Source organism: Mustela nivalis (genome assembly GCF_964662115.1).
Source record: "Mustela nivalis genome assembly, chromosome: 1".
NCBI lineage: Eukaryota > Metazoa > Chordata > Mammalia > Carnivora > Mustelidae > Mustela > Mustela nivalis.
The window spans coordinates 83,923,006-83,946,765 of NC_139020.1; the positions used below are offsets into that span (position 1 = coordinate 83,923,006).

The 23,760-nt window shown below is 34.3% G+C and overlaps 1 protein-coding gene across 3 annotated transcripts in view; it reads right to left on the bottom strand.

Annotated features, from left to right (window-relative positions):
- The window catches only part of KPNA4 (karyopherin subunit alpha 4), a 57,426-nt gene that overhangs the window by 15,863 nt on the left and 17,803 nt on the right, over positions 1-23,760 (bottom strand). For all 3 annotated transcript variants that reach the window (XM_082687661.1, XM_082687662.1, XM_082687663.1), the window contains 10 exons: positions 18,481-18,525; positions 17,465-17,554; positions 17,324-17,353; positions 17,189-17,241; positions 15,027-15,122; positions 14,217-14,302; positions 8,440-8,526; positions 6,222-6,391; positions 6,085-6,129; positions 2,646-2,777 (listed from right to left, as the gene is read on the bottom strand). In XM_082687661.1, the coding sequence (XP_082543787.1) occupies positions 2,646-2,777; positions 6,085-6,129; positions 6,222-6,391; positions 8,440-8,526; positions 14,217-14,302; positions 15,027-15,122; positions 17,189-17,241; positions 17,324-17,353; positions 17,465-17,554; positions 18,481-18,525 (834 nt within the window). The remainder of the gene's footprint in view (positions 1-2,645; positions 2,778-6,084; positions 6,130-6,221; positions 6,392-8,439; positions 8,527-14,216; positions 14,303-15,026; positions 15,123-17,188; positions 17,242-17,323; positions 17,354-17,464; positions 17,555-18,480; positions 18,526-23,760) is intronic.

Consider the following 23,760-nt stretch of genomic DNA (forward strand, 5'->3'; position numbering starts at 1 on the left):
TGGGTTTTAATATTAAAATTAAGAAATACTCTAACACTACTGTGATATGTAAATACACATAACCTTATTTTTAAGAGAAGCTGGATGAAATTATATGCTATCTGGGATGTGTGAAAGTAATTTGCCGGGACAGAGCAAGTAGGGATGTAGAGGAAACCTACATGGTAGTTCATTACAACTATTCTCTTTTCCTGAATGATGGGGTTAAAGTTGAAAAAATTTTAAAAATCTCTGCTAGGTATCATGTAAAGTACAGAGGGCATTGAGAGCTGCTAAAGAAAAATTTCCACCCTATTTCTGAATGAAATCCAATATTAAAACTAATGATGCATTCTGAAAAAACAAAACAAAAATAACCAAAACCAAACCAAATACCCATACCAAGACATAAGTACTACACTTAAGAAAAGTAAACTTAATTATTATCTAATAATAATATTTTATTTTTTTTAAACTTTATTTATTTTTTTAAAAAGTAATCTCTACACTTAACACAGCGCTTAAACTTACTACCCTGAGTTCAAGAGTCGCATGCTCCTCTGACTGAGCCAATTAGGTACCCCTATTAAAATATTTTAAATGTGCCACAAATACCCATAAATAGCAAAGTATTTACTCTATTCCTGAATTCAGCTAAGTGATTTCTCTTTCCTTAAACTACTTTAAATTTTACGGTCTGTATTCTCCATTCCAATTGTACACAAGTATCATCTGAAGAGCTTTTTGAAGCCCAGGTTTCTAGGAAATATCCCAGATTTATTAAAACAATCTCTAGGTGTCAAGGGAAGTATTTTTTTTTTCTTTAAGCTTCACAGTTGATTTTAATGTCCACCCAGGGTTGAGAAACAGGGAATTAGGTTAACAGTTTTTCCTTATGCTACTGCTAAATACGCTCTTAAAGTCATCACATAATTAAAGCTTGCTGTATCTCCCTTTACCACTGCAGTTTGACAATTATTCCTTATAATATTTGTCTGAGTTTCTCACCCTCTCTTTTTGGCTCTTTCTAGATACAGGTTTGGGATAAATATTTATGTGGAAGGATTTAAAAATAAAAGGATAAAACAAATTTTAAAAAAGATTTATTTTAAAAAGATTTTATTTATTTGGGGGGAGGGAGGGATAGTGGGGGAGGCAGAGGGACAAGCAGACTCCTTAATGAGCAAGGAAATGCCTGGTGGCTTGGTCCCAGGACCCAGAGATCAAGACCTGAGATGAGGTCAGATGCTTAAACAACTGAGCCACCTAGGCACCCCATTAAAAAAAGATTTTAAATAACTAAAAGGAAATTTAGGAAACCCCTAATCAGCATGTTTCAGTATAAAGCCTTTGATCATAGATAGTGCCAATGAAACTAAATATTAAGCTTGCCCAGTGCAGTATGGAGAGTTAAGAAAAAGAGGGCAGAAAAGGAAAAGAGTAGGAAAAATGAAGAAAAATAAGAAGCATAGAAAAAAACAAAGTATCAGTACTTGTTTCAGATGCCACCCAAGTTACCATGTGAAGTTCCTAGGTCTACCTTAAAAATTAGTAATCTACTAAGGAGATGCCTCGGGTGGGGTTTTTGGTGGGGTATAAGAAAAGGGAAGGGGAGGGGGAATGGTTCTTGTTGACCTATAGTGATTGTACCTCATTTTCTCCATCTTTAAAATGGGGACTTAATACCTCATTCTTTTCATCAAAGATATGTTCTTGTTTTATTTCAAAAAGATATATGCACCCCTATGTTTTCTGTGGCATTACTTATAATAGCCAAGATATGAAAGCAACCCATGAGTCTATCGATAGATGAATGGGTAAAAAGGTGGTGTGTGTTTGTGTATATACACACCAATGGAATATTACCCATAAAGAGAATGAGATTTTGTCATGTACAACACCACGTGGATGGACCTAAAGAGCATTATGCTAAATGAAGTAAATAAGAGAAAGAAAAATACCATATGATTTCACTTATATGTGAAATCTAAGAAGCAAAAGGAATAAACAAAAAAGCAGAAACAGACCCATAAATACAGACAACAAACTGATGTTTGCCAGAGTGGGGGGATGGGCAAAATGGGGAGTGGGAGAGAAAGGCTTCCAGTACTCTGATGAATAAGTCAAGGGATACACAGTATAGCATAAAGAATATAGTCAGGGCTATTATAATAGCATTATACTGTGGGAGATGGGAGCTACACTTGTAATGAGCACAGTATAACTTACAGAGAAGATGGATCGCTATGCTGAATACCTGAAACTAATGTAACATTGTGTGTCAACTATTCTTCAATAAAAAAGATTAAATAAAAGATTTTTTTTAAACAATTTTATTTATTTATTTGACAGACAGAGATCACAATTAGGCAGAGGCAGGCAGAGAGAGAGAGAGAGAGAGAGGGAGAAACAGGCTCCCTGCTGAGCAGAGAGCCCAATGCGGGGCTCGATCCCAGGACCCTGAGATCATGACCTGAGCTGAAGGCAGAGGCTTAACCCACTAAACCAGCCAGGCGCCCCTAAATAAAAGATTTTTTAAAAGATGTGTTATTAGGCTAGAAATATACTTTAACTAATTAAATTGTCCATTTCTGAATGCCATGCTTAAAGCAAATTAGTGGTAAACAAAGCAAAACACCATATATTATAATCAACAACAAACTCACCTGAACTTTAACTTCCTGGTGGCTGAGCAGAGGAACCAAGTGAGGGACTATTCCAGAGTCTATTACCATCTGTATCTGTTCATTGCCAGCATCAGTAAGGTAAGAGAGGGCCCACACTGTATCTACCAATATCTAATGGATAAAATGAAAATTCAAACAGTCTTTGAATATTTTCTCACTTTAATAATATTTTTTAAGTTTTTTTTAAAATTTATTCATTTGACAGACAGAGATCACAAGTAGGCAGAGAGGTAGGCAGAGAGAGAGGGAGAGGGAAGCAGGCTCCCTGCTGAGCTGAGAGCCCGATGTGGGACTCGATCCCAGGACCCCGAAATCACGACCTGAGCCGAAGGCAGCAGTTTAACCCAATGAGCCACTCAGGTGCCCCTCACTTTAATGATTCTTAACTATAGTTAACTTAAGGATAACTAATCGATGATTGTTTCACTACCTTTCTTCCTTTTCTGTCTCACCTCAATTCACTGAAATCTTAATCTGCTCTATAATACTAAATACCATCATCTATCTCTGAATGTCTGTGTCGAGTATGTGCATCTTTTAACCATATTTAGGATGCCTCAGTTAATTATGACCCCAAGCACAGGTCAGTATCCAGTCTTTTCTTTTTTCTTTTTAGTTTCCAGTCTTAACTCACAAAGAGTTTGATACATGGTTCATGAAATAGGAGAAAAAGACACTGTCTTTCATAAATGCTCACACTGAGGCATAATAGGTCCAAAGACATTGTAGTAAGTACATACAGTTGTAAATACTATATGTATTCAACATAGACAGTGATTCAAAACATTGGGGCTAGATGTAAACATTCAAGTTGTTTTCTAGTATCATTGGTATAATGTAGGTATGTCTAAAGCCAGTATTTCAGTATTAGAGGAGTATAGTAGTTTCATCTTTTCCAATCAGTTTGCTTTGCCTTAAAAAACTGGAGGCAACTTCTCATAGTGGAAGCATCCCACAGTTGCAGATCAAGACATTAAAAGCAACCATAGGTCAATCTGTGTGATCTATAATTAAAAACATTCTAGTAAAAAAAAAGAAAAGGTATCATTTACAGCATCTGCCAAAACTATTTATAAAAAAAACTCCTCTGTAATTAAATTAGACTAAAAATTAAACTATGTTTTTAAATGTTAGAATTCTTAATGAACATTATTGTGAAGTTCAGCAGGCCACTGTGTTTCACCTTTCTTTTGTATTAAGTCATAACTAGAAGTTATAACCAAAAAAAAGTATGACAACTGTTAAATTGTTGCATAAACAGCATAATTACTGACAAATACACAGGAATAATAACTGTGCCTGGAATTTTACTTCTGAAGCTTTTCTGGAATACAAACTATATGTGTCAAAAGACAAGTCAGAAAATTTTGAAACCTTTTAAATTCTAAACTAATGTTAGGTTTAAAACATCTGAGAATGTGCTTTGGTGAGTGCTGTGAAGTGTGTAAACCTGGCGATTCATAGACCTGTACCCCTGGGGATAAAAAAATATTATATGTTTATAAAAAATAAAAAAAAAATTAAAAAAAAAATCTGAGAATCTCCTAGAAGAAGAAAACAATACTTTGTCACTGTTTCTTTCAAAACTCAATAAAGTTCTTAGGCTATTTTTAATCTAAAAGAAAGACACCAAATAAAAGAATTCACACACATTAAGTGGTTATCAAAATATGTGAAAGAACTAAATTTCAATTTACAAATGTGAATCTTTTTTTCAGAGTACCAACATATGCCAAAATTTGTTGATAGAGGCAAAAAATTTCAAGTTACTTCTCCAGGACTGTACATAAAATCCAGATAACAATTTTTTTAAAGGCCTAACACTAAACATCATGAATATGCTCACATCAAAATCACAACTTAAATAGACTTGACCTCTTATATACTTCTTATATTGAAGTTAAAAGTCTATGATGAATTTACTAATCATAACTGTACTGTAATTTAAGCATTTCACTTATGATTTGTAGAAGCAATTTTATTTATTTTTTACTTCTTTCATGGTCTGGTTTAAGAATTTGCTGCTAAGTGTTTACCTAAGAAGACTGCATTTTCAGTAAACATTATTATACAGTAAACTACTCAGTACATATACTACTACAGATAAACAATGACACTGGCTTGAAAAATTCAAAATATATTAAAAGACAAGATAAAGGAGTTATAATTTCAACTGGATTGGGGTAAACAGGTGGAAAGAACATAATACAATCTCTGAATAAGGTCAACCAAGATGTCTGGTTTTTGGTAGGGGTATAAACTTTGAGATTAATCTTCTTTGGAACTCATTTAAAAGTAAAATATTAAAATTTCTGGTTTAATAAAAATACTTGGCACTAAGGAGCAAACCCCCAAATAGCATGCATATATATATATATATATATATATATATTTTTTTTTTTTTTTTAAAGGATTCTAGACTAACGGGATCTAAAACCAAGTATCTTTAGAGCAACGATCATGTTCACCTAATGAATTTTATCACTGCATGATGTAGTGGAATTCTAACTTTAGTTTGTTCTATATGCTTTAGAGAGATCCTGGAAAAATGTATTACCCCAGAAACTGAAAAGGAATGAAGCAGCTTATCAAACACGGGTCATCACCCCAAGCTGCTTTTAAGGAACCAAAGTTCCTGAATGTTGCTATGCACTGTATTCCTGTGATTTCTTTTACCTGTCATATTCCTAGCTTTTCTAACACAATGACGACAAAGCTGGTTTTATAAGCAGTCAGATTCCCACTTCATTCATACTTTATGAGGTGCTTTTTCCTTTGCCATCTGTGTTGGTTAGAATGAATAAGGTATATTTATTATGCTTAAAATCTAGTCTGCACAAATTTTTTTCTTGTTTGGATATTTATGAGTTCTCTCTACAACATGTGAAACCACTATCAGTCACTATAGATGGAAAAATATAGTAAAAACAAATTCAAGACCAACTGATATTCTTGGATTGGTGTATGCATATCAACACAAACCCATGCATAAGGCACAAGTATTTTTTTAATCTTTCAAAATATGAAATATTATTAGGCCTATATATTCTCTCAAACACTGGCCAGGCTATCAAAATGAGCTTCCATAAAAAGCTCTTGACCAATCAAAGATATAATTTTAGTGAGATGGATCACTAACTGGCAACTTTAAGAACTTCCAAAATGAGTTTTTAACTGCCCCAACTCTCCACATATATTATATCCCGGACCAAAATATAGTTGGGCTTGATTTCTTCACTGTAAATTATATTTGTGATAAAGACAAAGTAAATACAATAATAGTAAGCTATGTTATTACAACTCTTGATATGAAAAAAACCTAATCGAGTACATGAACATTATGTCCAGTACAACATTTTCTTCCGTATGTCATAGGGTAACCATAGACATACATATTATACACATAAAAAATACTTACATTTACGTCCGTGTGATGAATTAAGACACAAAGAGCTGGAAGAATCTGAAGAGAGAAATATATAGATTTAAAAACATACATAATGGTATCCAGTTTAGTTAAAAAACAAAAAGACAAAACACAAAACATCTGTTTACCTCCTGAATGGTTTCCATTGGGGGTGGTGGATCTTTATGGCGACATAAGTTGACCATTACCCAAGTAACATTCCTTAAGAATGTTATAGGAATAGATGGACTTATGAAGGAAAGTAAAGGTTTCACAACTCCAAGACTTATGACATAATCCCTACACTGTGGTCCATCACCTGTAGGAAGGAGTGAAAATACACTGACAATAAGGAATTAAGAAAACATAAAGCACTGGGTTGAATATGTTGCTTTCTGTATTTTAACCAGACACACTAGTTTTATATAGAAGTTTTAGACAACAATAACCAAGTTCTCATTTTAGGTCTCCGAGACAAGAAAAGCAACATAAAGTAGTAAGATATTTTTTGCACATAATTCACTTATTCAATAGATTTATAAACTGTTCACCTATGGGGCACCGGGATGGTTCAGTGGGTTAAAGCCTCTGCTCCGTTCATGATCCCAAGGTCCTGGGATTGAGCCCCACATCGGGCTCTCTGCTCAGCAGGGAGCCTGCTCCCCCCCCCCCTCTCTGCCTGCCTCTCAGCCTACTTGTGATCTCTGTCAAATTAAAAAAAAAAAAAATTGTTCACCTATGTTTTTGTGCCATTAAAAATTAGAAGCCTAAGGATCCTTTAGAGTACTTTTTGAGCAGAGGACTGTTGCTTTTATTTTCTCTCAATGGTACTCTCAGTTTAACAAACTTTTATGTAATTAAAAAAAAAAGTATGCATATATATCAAAATATTACTAGAAAAAAGTTGTAGAATTTATACTTATGATCCAATATCAGAGTACCAAAAGTATTAACTATAAATTACTCTACACATTAAAAAAACTACGCCCAAAATAAAATTCAGAAATAAAAAACTATGTCAAAAGAAGGAGGGGATGAATCAGTATCACTAGAGCCGTGGGTTCCCACAGTGGCCCTAACCAAATCTGTTAAACAAGCTCTGTGGATCCAAAATTGGGGTTTTAATAAGCCCCTTCATATGATTCTGAAAATAGGCTAAAGTTTGAGAATTGATGCCTTAGTGAACTGTTAAATGTAATTTCTGTATCTATAGCATCACTGTAATTTCTAGCATTAAAACCATAATAAGTATTACATTCTATAAATGAAAACCATTTTCCTTGCACTATAATATTTCAAGATAAGAATGCCCATTCTTTTGGCATCCATGTATTCTAATTATTTTACAATGTCACTGGAATTAAAAACCAAAGATCAAGATGTTGCATTAACAGTTATAAATCTAAAGTTGGTATAAAAGCAAAGGGGTGAAGGAATCTAGATACACAAATGATTGCATTCCTAACAGCAATATACCATATGTGAAGAACAGTTTATAGAGAAATTCTCCCATTTTAATTATGGAACGCTAACCATCCCCTGCATTCTATCCTTTCCCCCAAAGCATAATATAGAAGAGGTACATGAAAGTAATACTGACTACTTCCATGCAAGAACAATAAACTTTAACATCAAGGGACATAATACATTCCGACCCCAGATTTTTTTCCATTCTTTACTCACTGAAGGATAGTTCTTCAAATTTTTGAGTTTGGGTAAAGTCTGTTTATAGTTTAAAAACATATCTTGAAATATTAGAATTGTCTTTAATTATTCTTACAATTATGTCAGAGAAAATCTGGGAGGTAGAGTAATCATGGTATTTAATATTTAATGACCCTGTCTATAAAGCTACAAATACCTCCTCATGATGATAATGGATAACATTACTGTCTTTTACTGTACTAAAATTCAGGAAAGACAGTAAAAATTTCAATTAAGACTCTTTTTAGAACTGTCATTATGGAGAAAAAGTGTTGGTTTACGTTGTGCATATTCCTTTTTACTAGTTTCTATGACAGTGGAGAAAGTTAAGGAATAAAATAGATCCATTAACATAATAAAGGAGGGAGAGGAGATCTATTATCACATACATATTTCATAATTATTGAAATAATTAAGAGTTGACTATATACTTAAAAAAGAGTTGACTATATACAAAAAGGTACTATGGTATCATAAGCAACAAAATGTTCATTCTGTTTATTATAGGCTTATACTTAAAACAGCTCTAATTTCTATAAATTATTGCACAAAAACCAGTACTAAAAAGAAACATTGTTTTTCTTTTTCAACTACTGGCAGTCATTTTTATTATACAGTATCTGAAAACAATTGTTGGACTAGTATTACAAGTTTTATACAAACCTATGATATTTCCCAGTGCCCACACTGCTTGCTCACAGACATTTTGATGGGGTGAATGTAGAAGCCTCAGGAAAAGTGGCACGGCATCTGAAGGAGGAAAACATAAATTAACATTTAAGGTTAAAGACAGTCTTAGAGGCCAATTACATCTCATAATCTTGGGGGGAAAAAAAGGATTGAAGATACTATACTCTAAATCAAAAGTCAATCTTTTCTTTGCTGAATCTAAGAAGAAAGGAACCTATCAAAAATATATTTAACATATATATCTATTAAATGATTTTCTCTAGAATAACAGTAGTGGAAAACTTTTGATTAGCAAACCACTTACCCAGCATCAAAATGACAGTTTTAAGATACAAATATCAAATCAAGCTGGTAAATTTTCATTCATAATTAAACCTGAATAAAATTCCAAATTAAAATCAATTCCTAAAAATAAAGTAGATTAATTCATTCCTTATAGATTCAAGCATTATTCTCAAACTCAGAGAAAAAAAGGGACTCCAACTGTTGAAGTACCTTTTGAATACAGAAATTTAAAATAACAGGAGGGTGCAGTTCAAGATGGTGGCTGACCTCAGCTTCTACCATGGACACCAAATCTATAGCTACATATACAATAATGCCTTCATAGAAGCAGCCCAACAGCTCCTCCACAACAAAGGATAAAAAAGTCACACTGAGATGGACAGGAGAAGCAAAGACTAAGGTCCTAACAAAGCTATGCCCTACAACCTAGCAGCAACCTACAAGCGGAGAGATTTCATAAATACGGAGCATATCTCTGAAGAGTGAGAGGTTAGAGCACCAAAATAGGCACCTGAACCCTTTGGACCTACACCAGAGACAAACTCCCAAAACGGCTGGCTTTGAAAACCAACAGGACTATCATCCAAGAGCCCCAAAGGGCTGCAGAAAACCAGGACTATGATCTTAAGAGACCACCTGCCCACATGCTCCAGGCTCCAGTACAAAAGCAGTGGGCTGAAAAGTGCCTAGAGCATATGTGAAAGAGGTTCCTTGGCCAACTTTAAAGCAACTGCCTAAGGAATAAGGGTCTACTGGAACTTCCTCCAGGGATGGAGGTGCTGACAGGTGCCATTTTTTATACACTCTACCTAGCTAGTGATACTTGCACCACCCCTGCACTTCAGGCGCAGAGCACTACTACAGTTCTTCCCCACCAAGCCCGGTGGGATAGTTCATCCGGGCCTGGCATGCCCCTGTGGCCCTGCCAAAGCTGGCAGAAGCACAAAAGTCCACATAAGGGACACCCCTTGAATGCTTGGCACTGGTAGCTGGGAGTAGGAGGGTATTCTGCATTTCTGGGCTCCACAGGAGTGAAACAATCTCTGGCAGGCTACCACCCCCAAAGGATAGCACAGACAGCTGACTGAAACACATGCTTCCAGTGACCATTCCTTCAAGACTGGGAGAGGTAGCTGTTTCACCTAATACATAAAAACAAACACAGAAAGTCAAGTTACATAAGTAAACTGAAGAACAGAATGAAATAAAACCCCAGAAAAACACTTTACTGAAATGGAGAAAGTTTACTTGATAAAGAGTTCAAAACAATGGTTATAAAGGTGCTCCCGAATCTTGGGAGAAAATGGACGAACACAGAAAAAATATCAGCAGACAGACAGAAAATATAAGAATGTACCAAACAAAAGTCACAGAGCTGAAGAACACAATAACTGAACCGAAAGACAGAGCAGAGGCATTCAACAACAGATAAGGATAAAGCAGAAGGAAGGATCAGTGACCTGGAAGACAAGGCCGTGGAATTCACCTAAACAGAGCAGCAAAACAAAAAAGAATTTTTTTATTTTGTTTAAAAGATTTTATTTATTGGGGTGCCTGGGTGGTTCAGTGGGTTAAGCCTCTGCCTTCGGCTCAGGTCATGATCTCAGGGTCCTGGGACCGAGCCCCACATGGGGCTCTCTGCTCAGTGGGGAGCCTGCTTCCTCCTCTCTCTCTGCCTGCCTACTTGTGATCTCTCTCTCTCTGTGTCAAATAAATAAATACATAAATCTTAAAAAAAAAAAAAAGATTTATTTATTTGACAGAGAGAAAGACATGGATAGAGGGAACACAAGCAGGGGGTGGGGGAGACGGAGAAGCAGGCTTCCCACAAAGCAGGAAGCCAGATGTGGAGCTCGATCCCAGGACCCTGGGATCATGACCTCTGCTGAAGGCAGATGCTTAATGACTGACCCACCCAGGCACCCCACAAAAAAGAATTAAAAAAAGTGAAGATATCTTAAGGGACCTGTAGAACAACATCAAGGGGAACAACGTTCCCATAATGGGGTCCCAAAAGGAGAAGAGAGAAAGAAAGATACAGAAAACTTGTGAAGAAACAATGGCTAAAAACTTTATTTACTTGGGGAATGAAAGAGATATCCAGATCTGGGAAGTCAGATTACAAATAAAATGAACCCAAAAAGAGCCATACCAACACACATTATAATTAAAATGGCAAGAGTTTATCTAAAGATAAAGATGGTATCTTAAAAGTGGCAAGAGAACAACTTGTTGCATACAAGAAAAGTCCCATAAGACTATCAGAGGTTTTTTAGAATAAAGTTTGCAGGGCAGAAAGGAGTGGTAAGATATATTCAAAGTACTGAAAGCACTGGCATACAGATGACCAACAGACAAATGAAAAGATGCTCAACTGGGGCACCTGGGTGGCTCAGTGGGTTAAAGCCTCTGCCTTCGGCTCAGGTCATGATCCTGGAGTCCTGGGATCGAGCCCCGCATCGGGCTCTCTGCTCAGTGGGGAGCCTGCTTCCCCCTCTCTCTCTCCCTGCCTCTCTGCCTACTTGTGATCTCTGTCTGTCAAATAAATAAATAAAATCCTAAAAAAAAAAAAAAAGATGCTCAACATCACTGATCATCAGGTAAATGCAAATCAAAACCATAAGACACCACCTCACACCGTCAGAATGGCTTGAATCAAAAAGACAAGAAATAAGAAGTGTTAGACAGGATGTGGAAAAAAGGGAACCCTCGTGCACTGCCTGTAGGCATAGAAATTGGAGCAGCCTCTATGGAAAACAGTATGGAGGCTAATAAAAAAACTAAAAAAAGAAGAAACTAGTATAGAAACTAGAAATACAGGATCTAGCAATTCCACTTCTGGGTATTTATCTGAAGCAAATGACAATAAATTTAAGAACAGTGCCCAGTATATTCACCATCAGCATCTTTGCCACAAACATCTTCACTCTATAACTAATTGGCCATATGGCAATTATGCCATAAAAGATAAAATCACAAAAATAAAAGAGGGATATCCATTAAAAAGGACATAATGAAACATGAAAAATGCACTGACAAAATTAACAAGACTTTATTGCAAAATATAAAACATTTGAATACATTTAAAATGTGTGTAGATTCATGCAATTCTATGCAAATAACTGATTTTATTTTGCAGACTGTACCTAAGCACTTGTCCTCAAAGTTTTCCTTTCATAATATTATACATTTATTTTTCTTGTTGATTCATCTCTTCATCTGGCATCACGTTTTCATTTTTTCCTAAAATTTCTTTCTTCCTTAAGAGAGGTATCAGTTTCTAAATACAAGGATGCATATTTGTAACAGCTTTGCATTACATTGTGAAAGTCTTCTACACTGCTCTTTGTTCTTAGCATATTACCACATATTTATTGACAGATGTTCCAAAGTTCTATGAAAAATGTGGGCTCATAACTCTATGGCATTGTACAGACTATTATGAGGGCTAAGATTTACTATAAAAATGGGAGTACTGTGTCAATGCAGAAATGAAAGTAAACTGTCAACTAGCTGACGAAATCAACAAACCATCAAATCAAACTGTCAACCAGTTATTCTTCTATCTTTAATGGTGAAATTGCCTTATGACCAATTAGTCAAGTGGGGAAAATGTGTTCAGCAAATATGCTTATGGTGAAACCACTCAGAACCTCTGAAAATATATATGCACCCCTATGTTCATTACCACATTATTCACAATAGGTAGTATATGGAAACAACCGAAGTGTCCAATGATGATGGATGGATAAGATGTGTGTACGTACACAGACACACACACAATGGAATACTACTTAGCTACTACCAAAAGAATGAAATACTTGTATATAGGACATCAATGGACCTTGAGATACTCAGTGAAATAAGTAAGAAAAAAGAAAGACAAATAATGTATGATTTCACTTATATATGGAATCTAAAAAACAGAACAAATGAACAAACAAAACAAAAACTCATAGATGCAGAGAACAGTGATGGCTGACAGAGGATAGGGCTTTTGGGAGATGAGTGAAGTACAAGGGAGTCCAGACATACAAACATCCAATCATAAACAAGTCAGTCATGGGAATTAAGTGTATAGCATGGTAACTGTAGTCAGTAATACTGTACTGCATATCATATAATTTGATATGAGGATAGGGGAAACTAGACTTATTGTATCATGTCTTGGTGTATATACTTTGAGTCATTATGTCGTATGCCTAGAACTAATTTAATGCTATATATGTCAATTACACCTCAATTAAAAAAATAAACGTCACACAGATCTTTATGGCAGGCCAGTGATACCTGTATACCATATAAGACCTCCTGAATCAGAAAGTGGTTCTGTTGCTTTACAACACCCTTTCTTTATAACAAGGATGGGAAACACAGAGAAAGGTCTGTATCTGAACAGAATACTACTACACTGAACAAATGATTATTCTATTTTTACTTTCTTCTGATAGTACTTAGAAAAATGCTATTTCCATACATGTAGGTCATACTTTACTCAAAAAATCATTCATTCATTTATTATATCTGGTAAAATAAGAGAGACTGGCAGCATTAAATTCAAAGGATCCTTCTAATCCCGAAAAAAGCACATAAAACAGAAAGGAAAAAGAGAGCTTAAAATATTGTCTTGAGATTATAAAATTTAGTAAACAGTCAATTATACAAAATAAAACCAAAAAAACCCCACAAAACCAAAGTCTATTTAAACCCTAAATTAAGCCAGTTTTATCATGATTTAAGATAATATTAATACTCTATATTATATTACAGCAGAAATGTCTACATAATTAAATGTTTACTTGAATAATACCTTTGTTCCTCTTTAAAATCATGTAGAAATTAGTGCTTAAGATTTTAATAAGCTTATACAAGTATACTGTTTACAACTCTGTGAAGAGCACTTTAAAAGTACCTTCTTTAAATTATTAATTTCTTTGATAGAAGAATTAAACAGTATTTATGAAAACGATACATTCAGGTTATTACCTCCAATAATAATTTCCCACTTATATTTCTTGGAACATATAAGAAAAGCAATCCTGAAATAGTAACAATGAAAAAATTTCAAGCCATTTTTCAACAGGACTACTTTATACAAAATTTCTCTGATCCGTATAATGAAACTCTCATTAAGAGATGCCAAGAGGTAGTATGACAATGGGAAAAACACCTTTATTTCTATGATGTCCTATAAGTAAAATGTAACTACAATAATGTAATCTGCTACCATAATTAGAAAATGTTCTCAGATTTAGCAACAAATAAATTCTGAAAATAGAAAATGTCAGTCACTGGAATGATATGATCAAAATAACATACTTCAGTTGGCCTATTTCAACCAACCTGTAATTGGATAGCTATTATTTTTTAATAAAAACAGCTTTATTCTTTTAAGAGAATCACTATTTTTTTTTACTAACTTCTTTTTTAGAAATCACAATTTTATCTGTTAATCACCAACTTACTGGACTGAACTACTGCTTGAGTCTGTTCCGAGGTTCCAGATGCAATGTTTGTCAGAGCCCATGCAGCTTCAAACTGTAAAGAAGGACTACAAAGAACAAATAATGTTGAACTGTAGGGATTTTTACATTGGCCCAAATCTAATATCTACCAACCATTCCTCCCTTCCAACATTTTTTAAAGCATTAAATATTTTGTTTGAAAGTGATCGATCTATGCATCCAGCACTTTTTTAAAACCTCCAATGACTATTTACAGTATCTCTTCAGTATAAAAAGCTTACAATTTCCTCAGGTGTCCCATCCATTTTTAGTAAAACCTTTTTCTTTTTATAAAATTTTATTTCTTCATTTGAGAGAGAGAACTAGCACACAAGAACACAAACTGAATGGGGCTAAGAGGAGGGGCAAAAGGAGAGGAGAAACAGGCTCCCTCCTCAGCAGGGAGCTCCACCCTAGGATCAAGGGATCATGATCTGAACTGAAGGCAGATGCTTTACTGACTGAGCCATCCAGGCATTCAAAAACTCTTTATTTAGATAGCTGCATATGACTACCCAAACAGTTTTCTCAAGCACTTAACAGCCAAACTAGTTTTTGCGAATTTTCAAAGCTTAAAAGTTCAATGTATCATTCTCAAGTTCCTCTTTGGCCTTTATGTTCACCTCCTGGTGTAAACACACCTTGCACTCTATTTCACTGGCTTTTCAACTCCGTCACATAGCCCTTTTCTTTTTTCTTTAAAAATCAAACTACCAGAAAATCTTGTCTTGTGCAAAGAATACATTCTAAAATACTTCTTAATGTACTTACTTGTCATCTCTTTCAAGACAATGGACTAAAATAGGCAATATTCCAGATTTTATTAAGTCATCAATTGGTGGATTTCGATCACTGGACAAAAGCTTCCTATAAGAAACATACATACTCTTGTGAAATTTAATGATATATAATTAAATTCAAATTCATACTTGACATAAAGATTACACAAATCTTCACCCATCTGAGTACCCTACAGAGCAATGTTTATGAAAGCTTAATCAGCTCATTCTCCTATATAAACCAAGCAGCAGAATATGGCTGCATATTTACTACCCAATAAATGTAACCTTCTTGCCCTAGCTTAGACCCTCCACAAGTTGGCTCTGTCTTACCTAACTAATGAATCTTATTCTCTGTAATGCAACAATAAATCAGTTGTCTCACTATTTCAATCTCATTTCCAGGCTCTTCACATTCTATTTCCCACACTTGGAATGCCCTCTTTTCTGTCTATTCAAGCTCTATCTATTCAAAGTCCATTTCAATTTGTATGTTTTCACAATATCCTCTCTGAATTCCAAGAACATTTACACAGAATATGCTTACATTTGCTGTTGAGTATCACCCTAATTTTAATATACCCTTGCCTTCTCTATTAGGTTCTAAAGTTCTTATCGAGCAAGAATTACACATGCTTTTTCACAGTATTTTCCACAGCACATGGCACAATTCTTAGCACAAAGTAGGAAATAACCCAGTCTTTCTTAACCTAGGTTCCAGATTTAATAAAAGAGCTTTCTTCTACTACTTCACTGAGGACATTCAAGATTTAAAATGGCCTTTCTTTTGAGTGCACAATGGTGCCTACAATATCTACAAAATATAATACAAAATCAGTTTGATGACACTAATTGATTTGCGCTAAGGTACCAGCAATTCTAGTCACAGTTACTTTTCCAACATCAATGTAAATTCATAACATGTTAAAAAAAGGCAAACAAAGTCTTAGTATTATCGTGAAAATGAGTTTGATCTTATATACTTATAAAGTTGTCTCAGGTTCCCCTAGGGATCCAAAGACCATAATTCAAGAATATTGGCCTTGGGGCCCTTATGGCTTTCCTTAGAATGTCTACTGAGAAAAGCTGGTCCAAACTAACTTCAAATAATCAACTCTGGAAATAGTGAGAATAATATATCAAAATTTCTTAATCATCCTATCTGTAAACATTAATTTGCCATTTTGAGATGTGAGTACTTCTATGATTTTCTTCCAATATAACCAAGTCCTAAGAAGTTCTTTTACCTATAGTTGGCAATACTGTTAATTCTGTAATTTTCCTATCTGTTCTAGGTTATTTAAAATGAATACACAAAAGTAGGGAAACTCTAATAAATATTTTTAATAAAAGATTTGTATACTGGCTAAGATACTGGATGGACCAGTGAAATCTTCTCTCGCTATGAAATTCTATGAGTAGGATCAATTACTTAAGTGTCTCTGTCCTACTAATAATAACACAGAGCATTATTCTTATATTTATAAATAGAGAAAGGAAAGACTGTATTATATTATGAGACAGCCATGCGTTCTCCGACATACTCATTAATACAAAAGTCTCAGAAGTTTCTCTGGTCCTCCCCTTAAAATATAGGAGCATCCACCTCTAGAATATAGATTTCACAGCAGAAATATGCAACATAAGTTAATATTCCTACCTGGAAGTACACTGGCCAACTTTAGAGCCCTAAATCTTAATGTCTACTTGCCTGTACACTGCTACAGTAAGCTTGTAACTCAATTTATTATTTGATTAAAATAGGGATTGTGAAAAGAATTAGCTACCTGGGAAGGAGATGAAACATCTTTTTATAAAATTAAACCTGTTAATAAAAAGTAAAGTTTTATAAATAATGTTTTTCTATTAGTTGACAGCAATAACCTGTCAACACAACTCTTCCCTAGCATCTGTATGTACTATGCAAGCTGAAACTTAAGTTTATTTATTTGTGAGTTTAGAAAACTGCTACCAATTTTAATACTCTAGATCACAGAAAAAATTTTTGAAGTAAATATAGTTGGTCTATGGACTATTCTTTACAGCTTGTCATCAAAGTTAAATATGAGTGACAGTACTACTGTACACTGAAAACTCAAACAGAACTCCTGGGTAAGTTATAAAATTAAAATATGTCCCCAAAACTTAACTTACCTAGCAGCTTGAACTGCACTTAATTGAATTCCTTGGTTATCACTTGAAGCATTCTATAAAAAATTAAAACAATTTTTGATATAGATACATAATAATTAGAAATACAAATGAAGACAGGGAAAAAACTCAACTTACTTGAACAATAGCTTCTAGAGAGGTATTTTGCTGTGAAAAAAATTAAAGAAAAAACTAAGTTAAAAAGTCACCTTAAAATTCTATATTTATGTAAAATTTTTCACTGGCAGTTTTTAAGTTACTAGAATAACAATAACTTACCACTCTATAATCGCCATCTATATCAGAATCTTCACAGATATCTTCATGTGGTACATTTCTTCTCTTTAAGAGATGCTCATCTCTTTTATTCTTTTAAAAAAAAAAAAAAAGATATGTATCAAAAAAAGAACTTTAGTTAAAAAAGCTAAATATTTTCATACAAAAAGCTTAGGCAATCCTGTGCCTACAAACTAAAATGGGAAGTGCCTTTTAAAAGTAAAATGCAAATGCAGAAAATTAAACCAAACTGTGATTCAAATATTTAAGCAACACAAAATTTGAGTCCCAAGCCCCAAATATTACATTTTTAATGAACCGTGAACTATGTAAAAAGAAATTAAAAAACAAAAAATTGATTAAAAAAGACAGTGTGTAGTTTAAGCCAGAACCAAACATATATGTATTTATTTAAAAGTACTAAACCATTTTATACATCATCTGGGAGCTTCTCTTTATCACCTAAAAACAAAGTCAAAGCAAAAGTTGGGCAGTTCAAAATCAGACTAAAATCAACAATGCCTTACAAAAATCAAGGCCCACTCAAATTTCACTAAAAAATGTGCGGGACAAATTTAAAGATATACTCCCAACTATAACCTTTTTTTTACACACATGAAATATAACCTATTTTAATACTTGAAAAGTTGATGAAATTTGTAAATGGAATAAGTTCTTTTCAGAACTTGTGTATAACTACACTTGCAAGCAGCTGAAATATACAGTATATATTATAAATATACAGTATAACTGTATAGATAAGACTTTCACTTTCTATAAATTATTAAAGATTACAGAAGAAAAACACCATATAACTCATTTATCTCTATTCTTGGGAGAGTGGCCAACTTGTATTTTGCCAATTTCAATAGCTTGGTTAAGTTTAGTTAAAATCCTTCAGTTTTCAAAAGAAAAAGAAATAGCAAACACTTGCGATTAATATACATTTAGTATCTTCTATATATGCTGTAATATTGTTAGAATTATGCTTGGAAGTACTCAATATTAGTCAGACTCACCTTCCTTAATTCAACTACAACTTCATTTCGTTGTCTTCTCATAGTCTACAAGAAATTAAAGAAAAATATTTTTAAGAAACGATCTCAATTTCCATCACCCAGGAAAACCACTATTAACATTTCAATGTATATCCCATAATCTTTTCTTCTAGTCATATGTAAATAAAGTCATATTTTACTCAAAATAAAGATCATATTATAGACATGACTTTCTATGTTAGATATAAAATTTTAAAACTATAATGTATGAGAATACAAAGATACAAAGAATGAAAGAACCAACCCATAAGCTCACCTCGCATATGAATCATGGCACTTAAAGAAGTAATACATGTACAAGGCTAGTAAATTCAGCAGCTTAAAAGGAGGGAAGGTGTCTTCCTATCCATCCAGTCTCTTTCTCTAAAGGTAAACACTGTGAGATTTACTGTGATTCTGACACACTTATCTACTTATTCTGTCTTTACCTTACTTTTGTTTACTTAATTTATAGATTTTAGAGCCCTTCCATGGTGGTATAATACAGTAAATCTTTTTCATTATTTCTAATGACCACAAAATTTTTCTACCACATACTGTAACCATTCTCTTACTTCTTAACATGCGTTTTGCTCATTTTAAACCTCCCTAGTACACAGATTCATGCTTACTGTAAAACATTCAAACTTTCAGAAACAATACAAGTTTAAGCTCTAAGTAGAAGTTCTCCTCATTCTTTCTAGTGACTGCATATGCCAGGGCATATTAAGTAGAAACAGCAAGTAACAAAGTAATACTCATATATCTGATTAAAGACTTCAAACTTCTATCCAAAACTGAACTTTTAATTTTTAACAAACATACATAACTCTATCTCATCTCACATGATTCATATGGGAGAAGAGACTGAGAGTTCTTTTATCCTCTGTATCTTTATTTTTATAAGGCTTATGTTACTGTTTAAAAAATTTATGCCGGGGCACTTGGTTGGCTCAGTCAGTTAAGTATCCAACTCTTGATCTCAGGGTCATGAAGTCAAGCCCTTGTGACAGGCTTTGTACTCAGTGGGGAGTCTGCTTGAGATTCTCTTCCTCTCCCGTCACTCATGGGCTCTCTTAAATAAATCTTTAAAAAAATTTTAAGACATATTCAGCATTATAAACCTCTTAATAATTTCAAAGGGATTTTTAAGCAAATGGCAGCTCTATCCTTCAAGATGCACAGACCAAAAACTTTATAGCCATCCTTGATTCTTTTTCTCCCATGTCACACATTCGATTATACCAAATCCTCCCACTGGTTCAACCTTCAAACCTTATTTGAAATCCAATTACATATACCTTCTCTGCCACTACTCTGGTCCAACTCACCATTAACGCTCACCTAGATAATTGCAAAAATCTCTGAACTTGTACCCCTCTTCCTGTTCTTGCCCTCCTCCGTATTCGTTATTATCACAATAACCAAAGCAATCCTCACAGGTAATCTTAATTTCTGAGTCCCATAGTCTCCTTTGACAATCTGGTGAAATCAATGAACACCTTCCATATAGTGTTATTTATTATTTATTTTTTAAAAGATTTATTAATTGAGAGAGCACAAACAGAGGAAGGGGCAGAGGGAGAGAAGAATCTCCAGTGGATTCCATGCTGAGTGCAAGGCCCAACATGGGGCTTGATCCCACAATATATCTGAAAATCAAGAGTCAGTAGCTTAAACCAACTGAACCATCCAGGTGCCCCCAAATACTCTTTAAATAGAGATAAGAAATAGATAAAGATTACAAAGAAAAACAATTATATTGATATATAATTGTGAAAAATATATAAATATGAAAAGACAAACTATAATATATGTGCTTCATTATCACATTAAGTGGGATCTAACAGTGAGTCTAGTAAGTACTATAATTTCAAAGTAATGTTGATGATTTAAATGATTTAAGAGATCCTGCAACAATAATGTTCTACTGGTGGTGACAAAAGTCACAGGTAACTTTAATAACTACTATTTACTGGCTATATTATTAAATGAAGGAAAGTTAGAAGAACTGTTAAAAGTTAGTGAAAATAAAGAAGTAATTTTTTCTAAGTCTCCAGGTCCTCCTGAATTCTACCCATAGCCTCTGAGGAAGGACTTAGTAAAGAACCACTTTTTAAGAAGTCAGTCAGATCGTATCACCTGCCTGTTCAAAACCATCAATGGTGCTCCACTTTGGAGTAAAAGCCCCAGTCATAAAAATGCTTTAAGTCCACTCAAATCTTCCTATGTTATTCCTTCTCCAATAACCACCTTTCAGACCTCAGCCCCTATCATTCTCCTGATTCACTCTGCAGTATCTACACTAACTTTGCTATTCCTCTAACATTCTGGAAATTCTCCTCTTCAATTCTCTCTCTCTTATTGCTTCACTAATACACTATGCAGCAACTCCCAAGGATGAGCTCCAGAGCCAAACAGCTTGGGTTCAATTTTCAGCCATATTACTTACCAGCTCTCTCAATGCCTTTTGTTATCTATAAAATGAGGATAGTAAAAATATCTATTTCACAGGATACTATAAAGATTAAGTAAGTTAATATATGTAAAGGAGTTAAGTTGCTCCTAGCAGATAACAGTGTATGTGTTAGCTATCATTATTATTACTACTGCTAACTCCTCAGGCTGTAATGCTCTTCCCTCACTATCTGCAGTGCTCACTCTCATCTTTCAAATGTCACCTCCATGGTAAGGTCTTTCCCTTCCTACCCAACCAGCAATTCTCCTGCTGGGTACTCTCTATTCCTCTTCTATTTTTCTCCATACTACTTATCACATGCCAATATGCTATATAAAACTTTGTTATCCTCTCCCAACTAGAACGTAAGTTCACTATATAAGGAACAACACAAGGAATAAATATTATTCCTTCTTAAAATGTACTGGGTAATCTTTTATGTCCAGAAATCTTTACTTCAATTTTTGACCAAACCAATTTATTCAATCTCTGTTTAAGTGAACTTCTGATGATCATTTCAGTTTTGGTACAGATATGTATTTAAAAAATACCCAAAGAATGAAACCGGACCACTTTCTTACACCATACACAAAAATAAATTCAAATTGGGTTAAAGACCTAAATGTGAGATCTGAAACCATAAAACTCTAGAAAGAAAACATAGGCAGTAATTTCTTTGACATCAGCCATAGAAACATTTCACTAGATGGGTCCCCTCTGGCATGGGAAGCAAAAGCAAAATTAAACTACTGGGACCTACACCAAAATAAAAAAGTTTTGCACAGCAAAGGAAATCATCAACAAAACAAAAAGGCAACCTACTAAACAAGAGAAGATAAAATGATATATCCAATAAGGTGTTAATATCCAAAATACATTAAAAAATCATCTACAACTCAACACCAAAAAAGAACAAATAATCCAATTAAAAAATGGGCAGGGGAACTGAATGAACATTTTCCCCAAAACATCCAGATGGCCAGGAGACACATGAGAAGATGCTCAACATCACTAATCATCAGGGAAATGAAAATTAAAACCACAATGAGATATCACTTTACACCTGTCAGAATGGCTAAAATTGAAACCACAAGAAATAACAAAGTGTTGGTGAGGATACTGGAAAAAGGGGACCCACGAGTACAGCTGGTGGGAATGCAAACTGGTACAGCCACTGTAGAAAACAGTATGGAGGTTCCTCAAAACCTGAAAATGGCAGTATCTTACAACCCAAGAGTATCATACAGTATCATACAATCCAGGCAGTATCCTACAATCCCCAATAGTGGATTACTGGATATTTACCCCCCAAAACACAAAACTCCAGACACCCCTATGTTTTCTGGAGCATTACTTTCCAAAAGCTAAATTATGAAAACAGCCCAAGTGCCCATCAATCAATGAACAGATAAAGAAGATATGAGATACTCTCACACACACACATACACACACACACACACACACACACACACACACACACACAATGTTATTTGGCCATAAAAAAGAATGAAATTTTGCTATTTGCAATGACATGGATGAAGCTAGAGAGTATAATGCTAAGCGAAGTCAGTCAGAGAGACAAATACATTATTTCACTCATACGCAGAATTTAAGAAGCAAACCAAATGAACAATGAATAACAACAACAGCAACAACAACAACAAAAACAGAAAATAAACTGCTGGCGGCCAGAGAGAGTTAGGTGAGAGATGGGTGAAACAGGTGAAGGGGATTAAGAGTATACATACCATGATGAGCAGAGAATAGTTCAATCATTATATTGTACACCTGAAGCTAATATAACATTGTATGTTGATTATATTTGAGTAAAAAATATATAAACAAAACTCAAAACCCCTGGAAACTGTTTTCCAAATTGGTTATATAACCGTCCATCCCAACAACAGTACCTGAGAGTTCTAGTCCTTCACATTCTTATCAAAATTTGAAATGGTCAATCTTTTTCACGTAGTCAATTTTAACAGATATGTGGTGGTCTTCATTTCCCTTATGATTAATGATACTGAGCAACTTTTCACGTGTTTTTTCTTTCCATTGTTTATTTAAAGTAGGCTCCATGCCAACGCAAGGCTGGAACCCACAACCCTGAGATCAAAACCTGAGCCAAGATCAAGAGTTGGACACTCAATCTACTGAGCCACCAAGGTGCCCCTCTTGTATTTATTTTCTATCTTACATTTTCTTTCATAAAGTCTTTTGGAATCCTTTGCCCTTAAAAAAAAAAAAAAAAAAACCTCAATAAAAAATGCCAACAAGTGCTCGCTTCGGCAGCACATATACAAAAAAATAAATAAATAAACAACCAACAAGACAGGTTGCAAAATGAATAAAAAAAACTTAGCCAAGTACTACAATAAAAATTTCAACATTCACTATCCTTAAACTATTACATTATCATTAAACTATTATTCATTATCCTTAACTATTACAGCCTTAAAACGTTAAAAAAAATTTTTGTTTTGTTTTGTTTTTTAATAAATAAGGAAACTAAGGTGTAGACAAGTTAAATTACCTGGCTAAGATCACACAGCTAGAAGTGGGATAGCTAGGATCAGAATTCAGATGGTCTCCTACAAAGCCAATTAACCAATAAGCCACGCCCTCTCCCCCAAGTCTTAAAGTTTAAGCCAATCTTGGAGCTTATGGTTCATAGTAAAGAAAAAGATATTATCAAGACAATGGGCTTTGTACTGTAACACAGTACAAAAACACTGAATTTCAGTAAACAACAACAAAAAATTAGGCCCTATATCTCACAAACAGAAAATAAAACTTGTAAAATT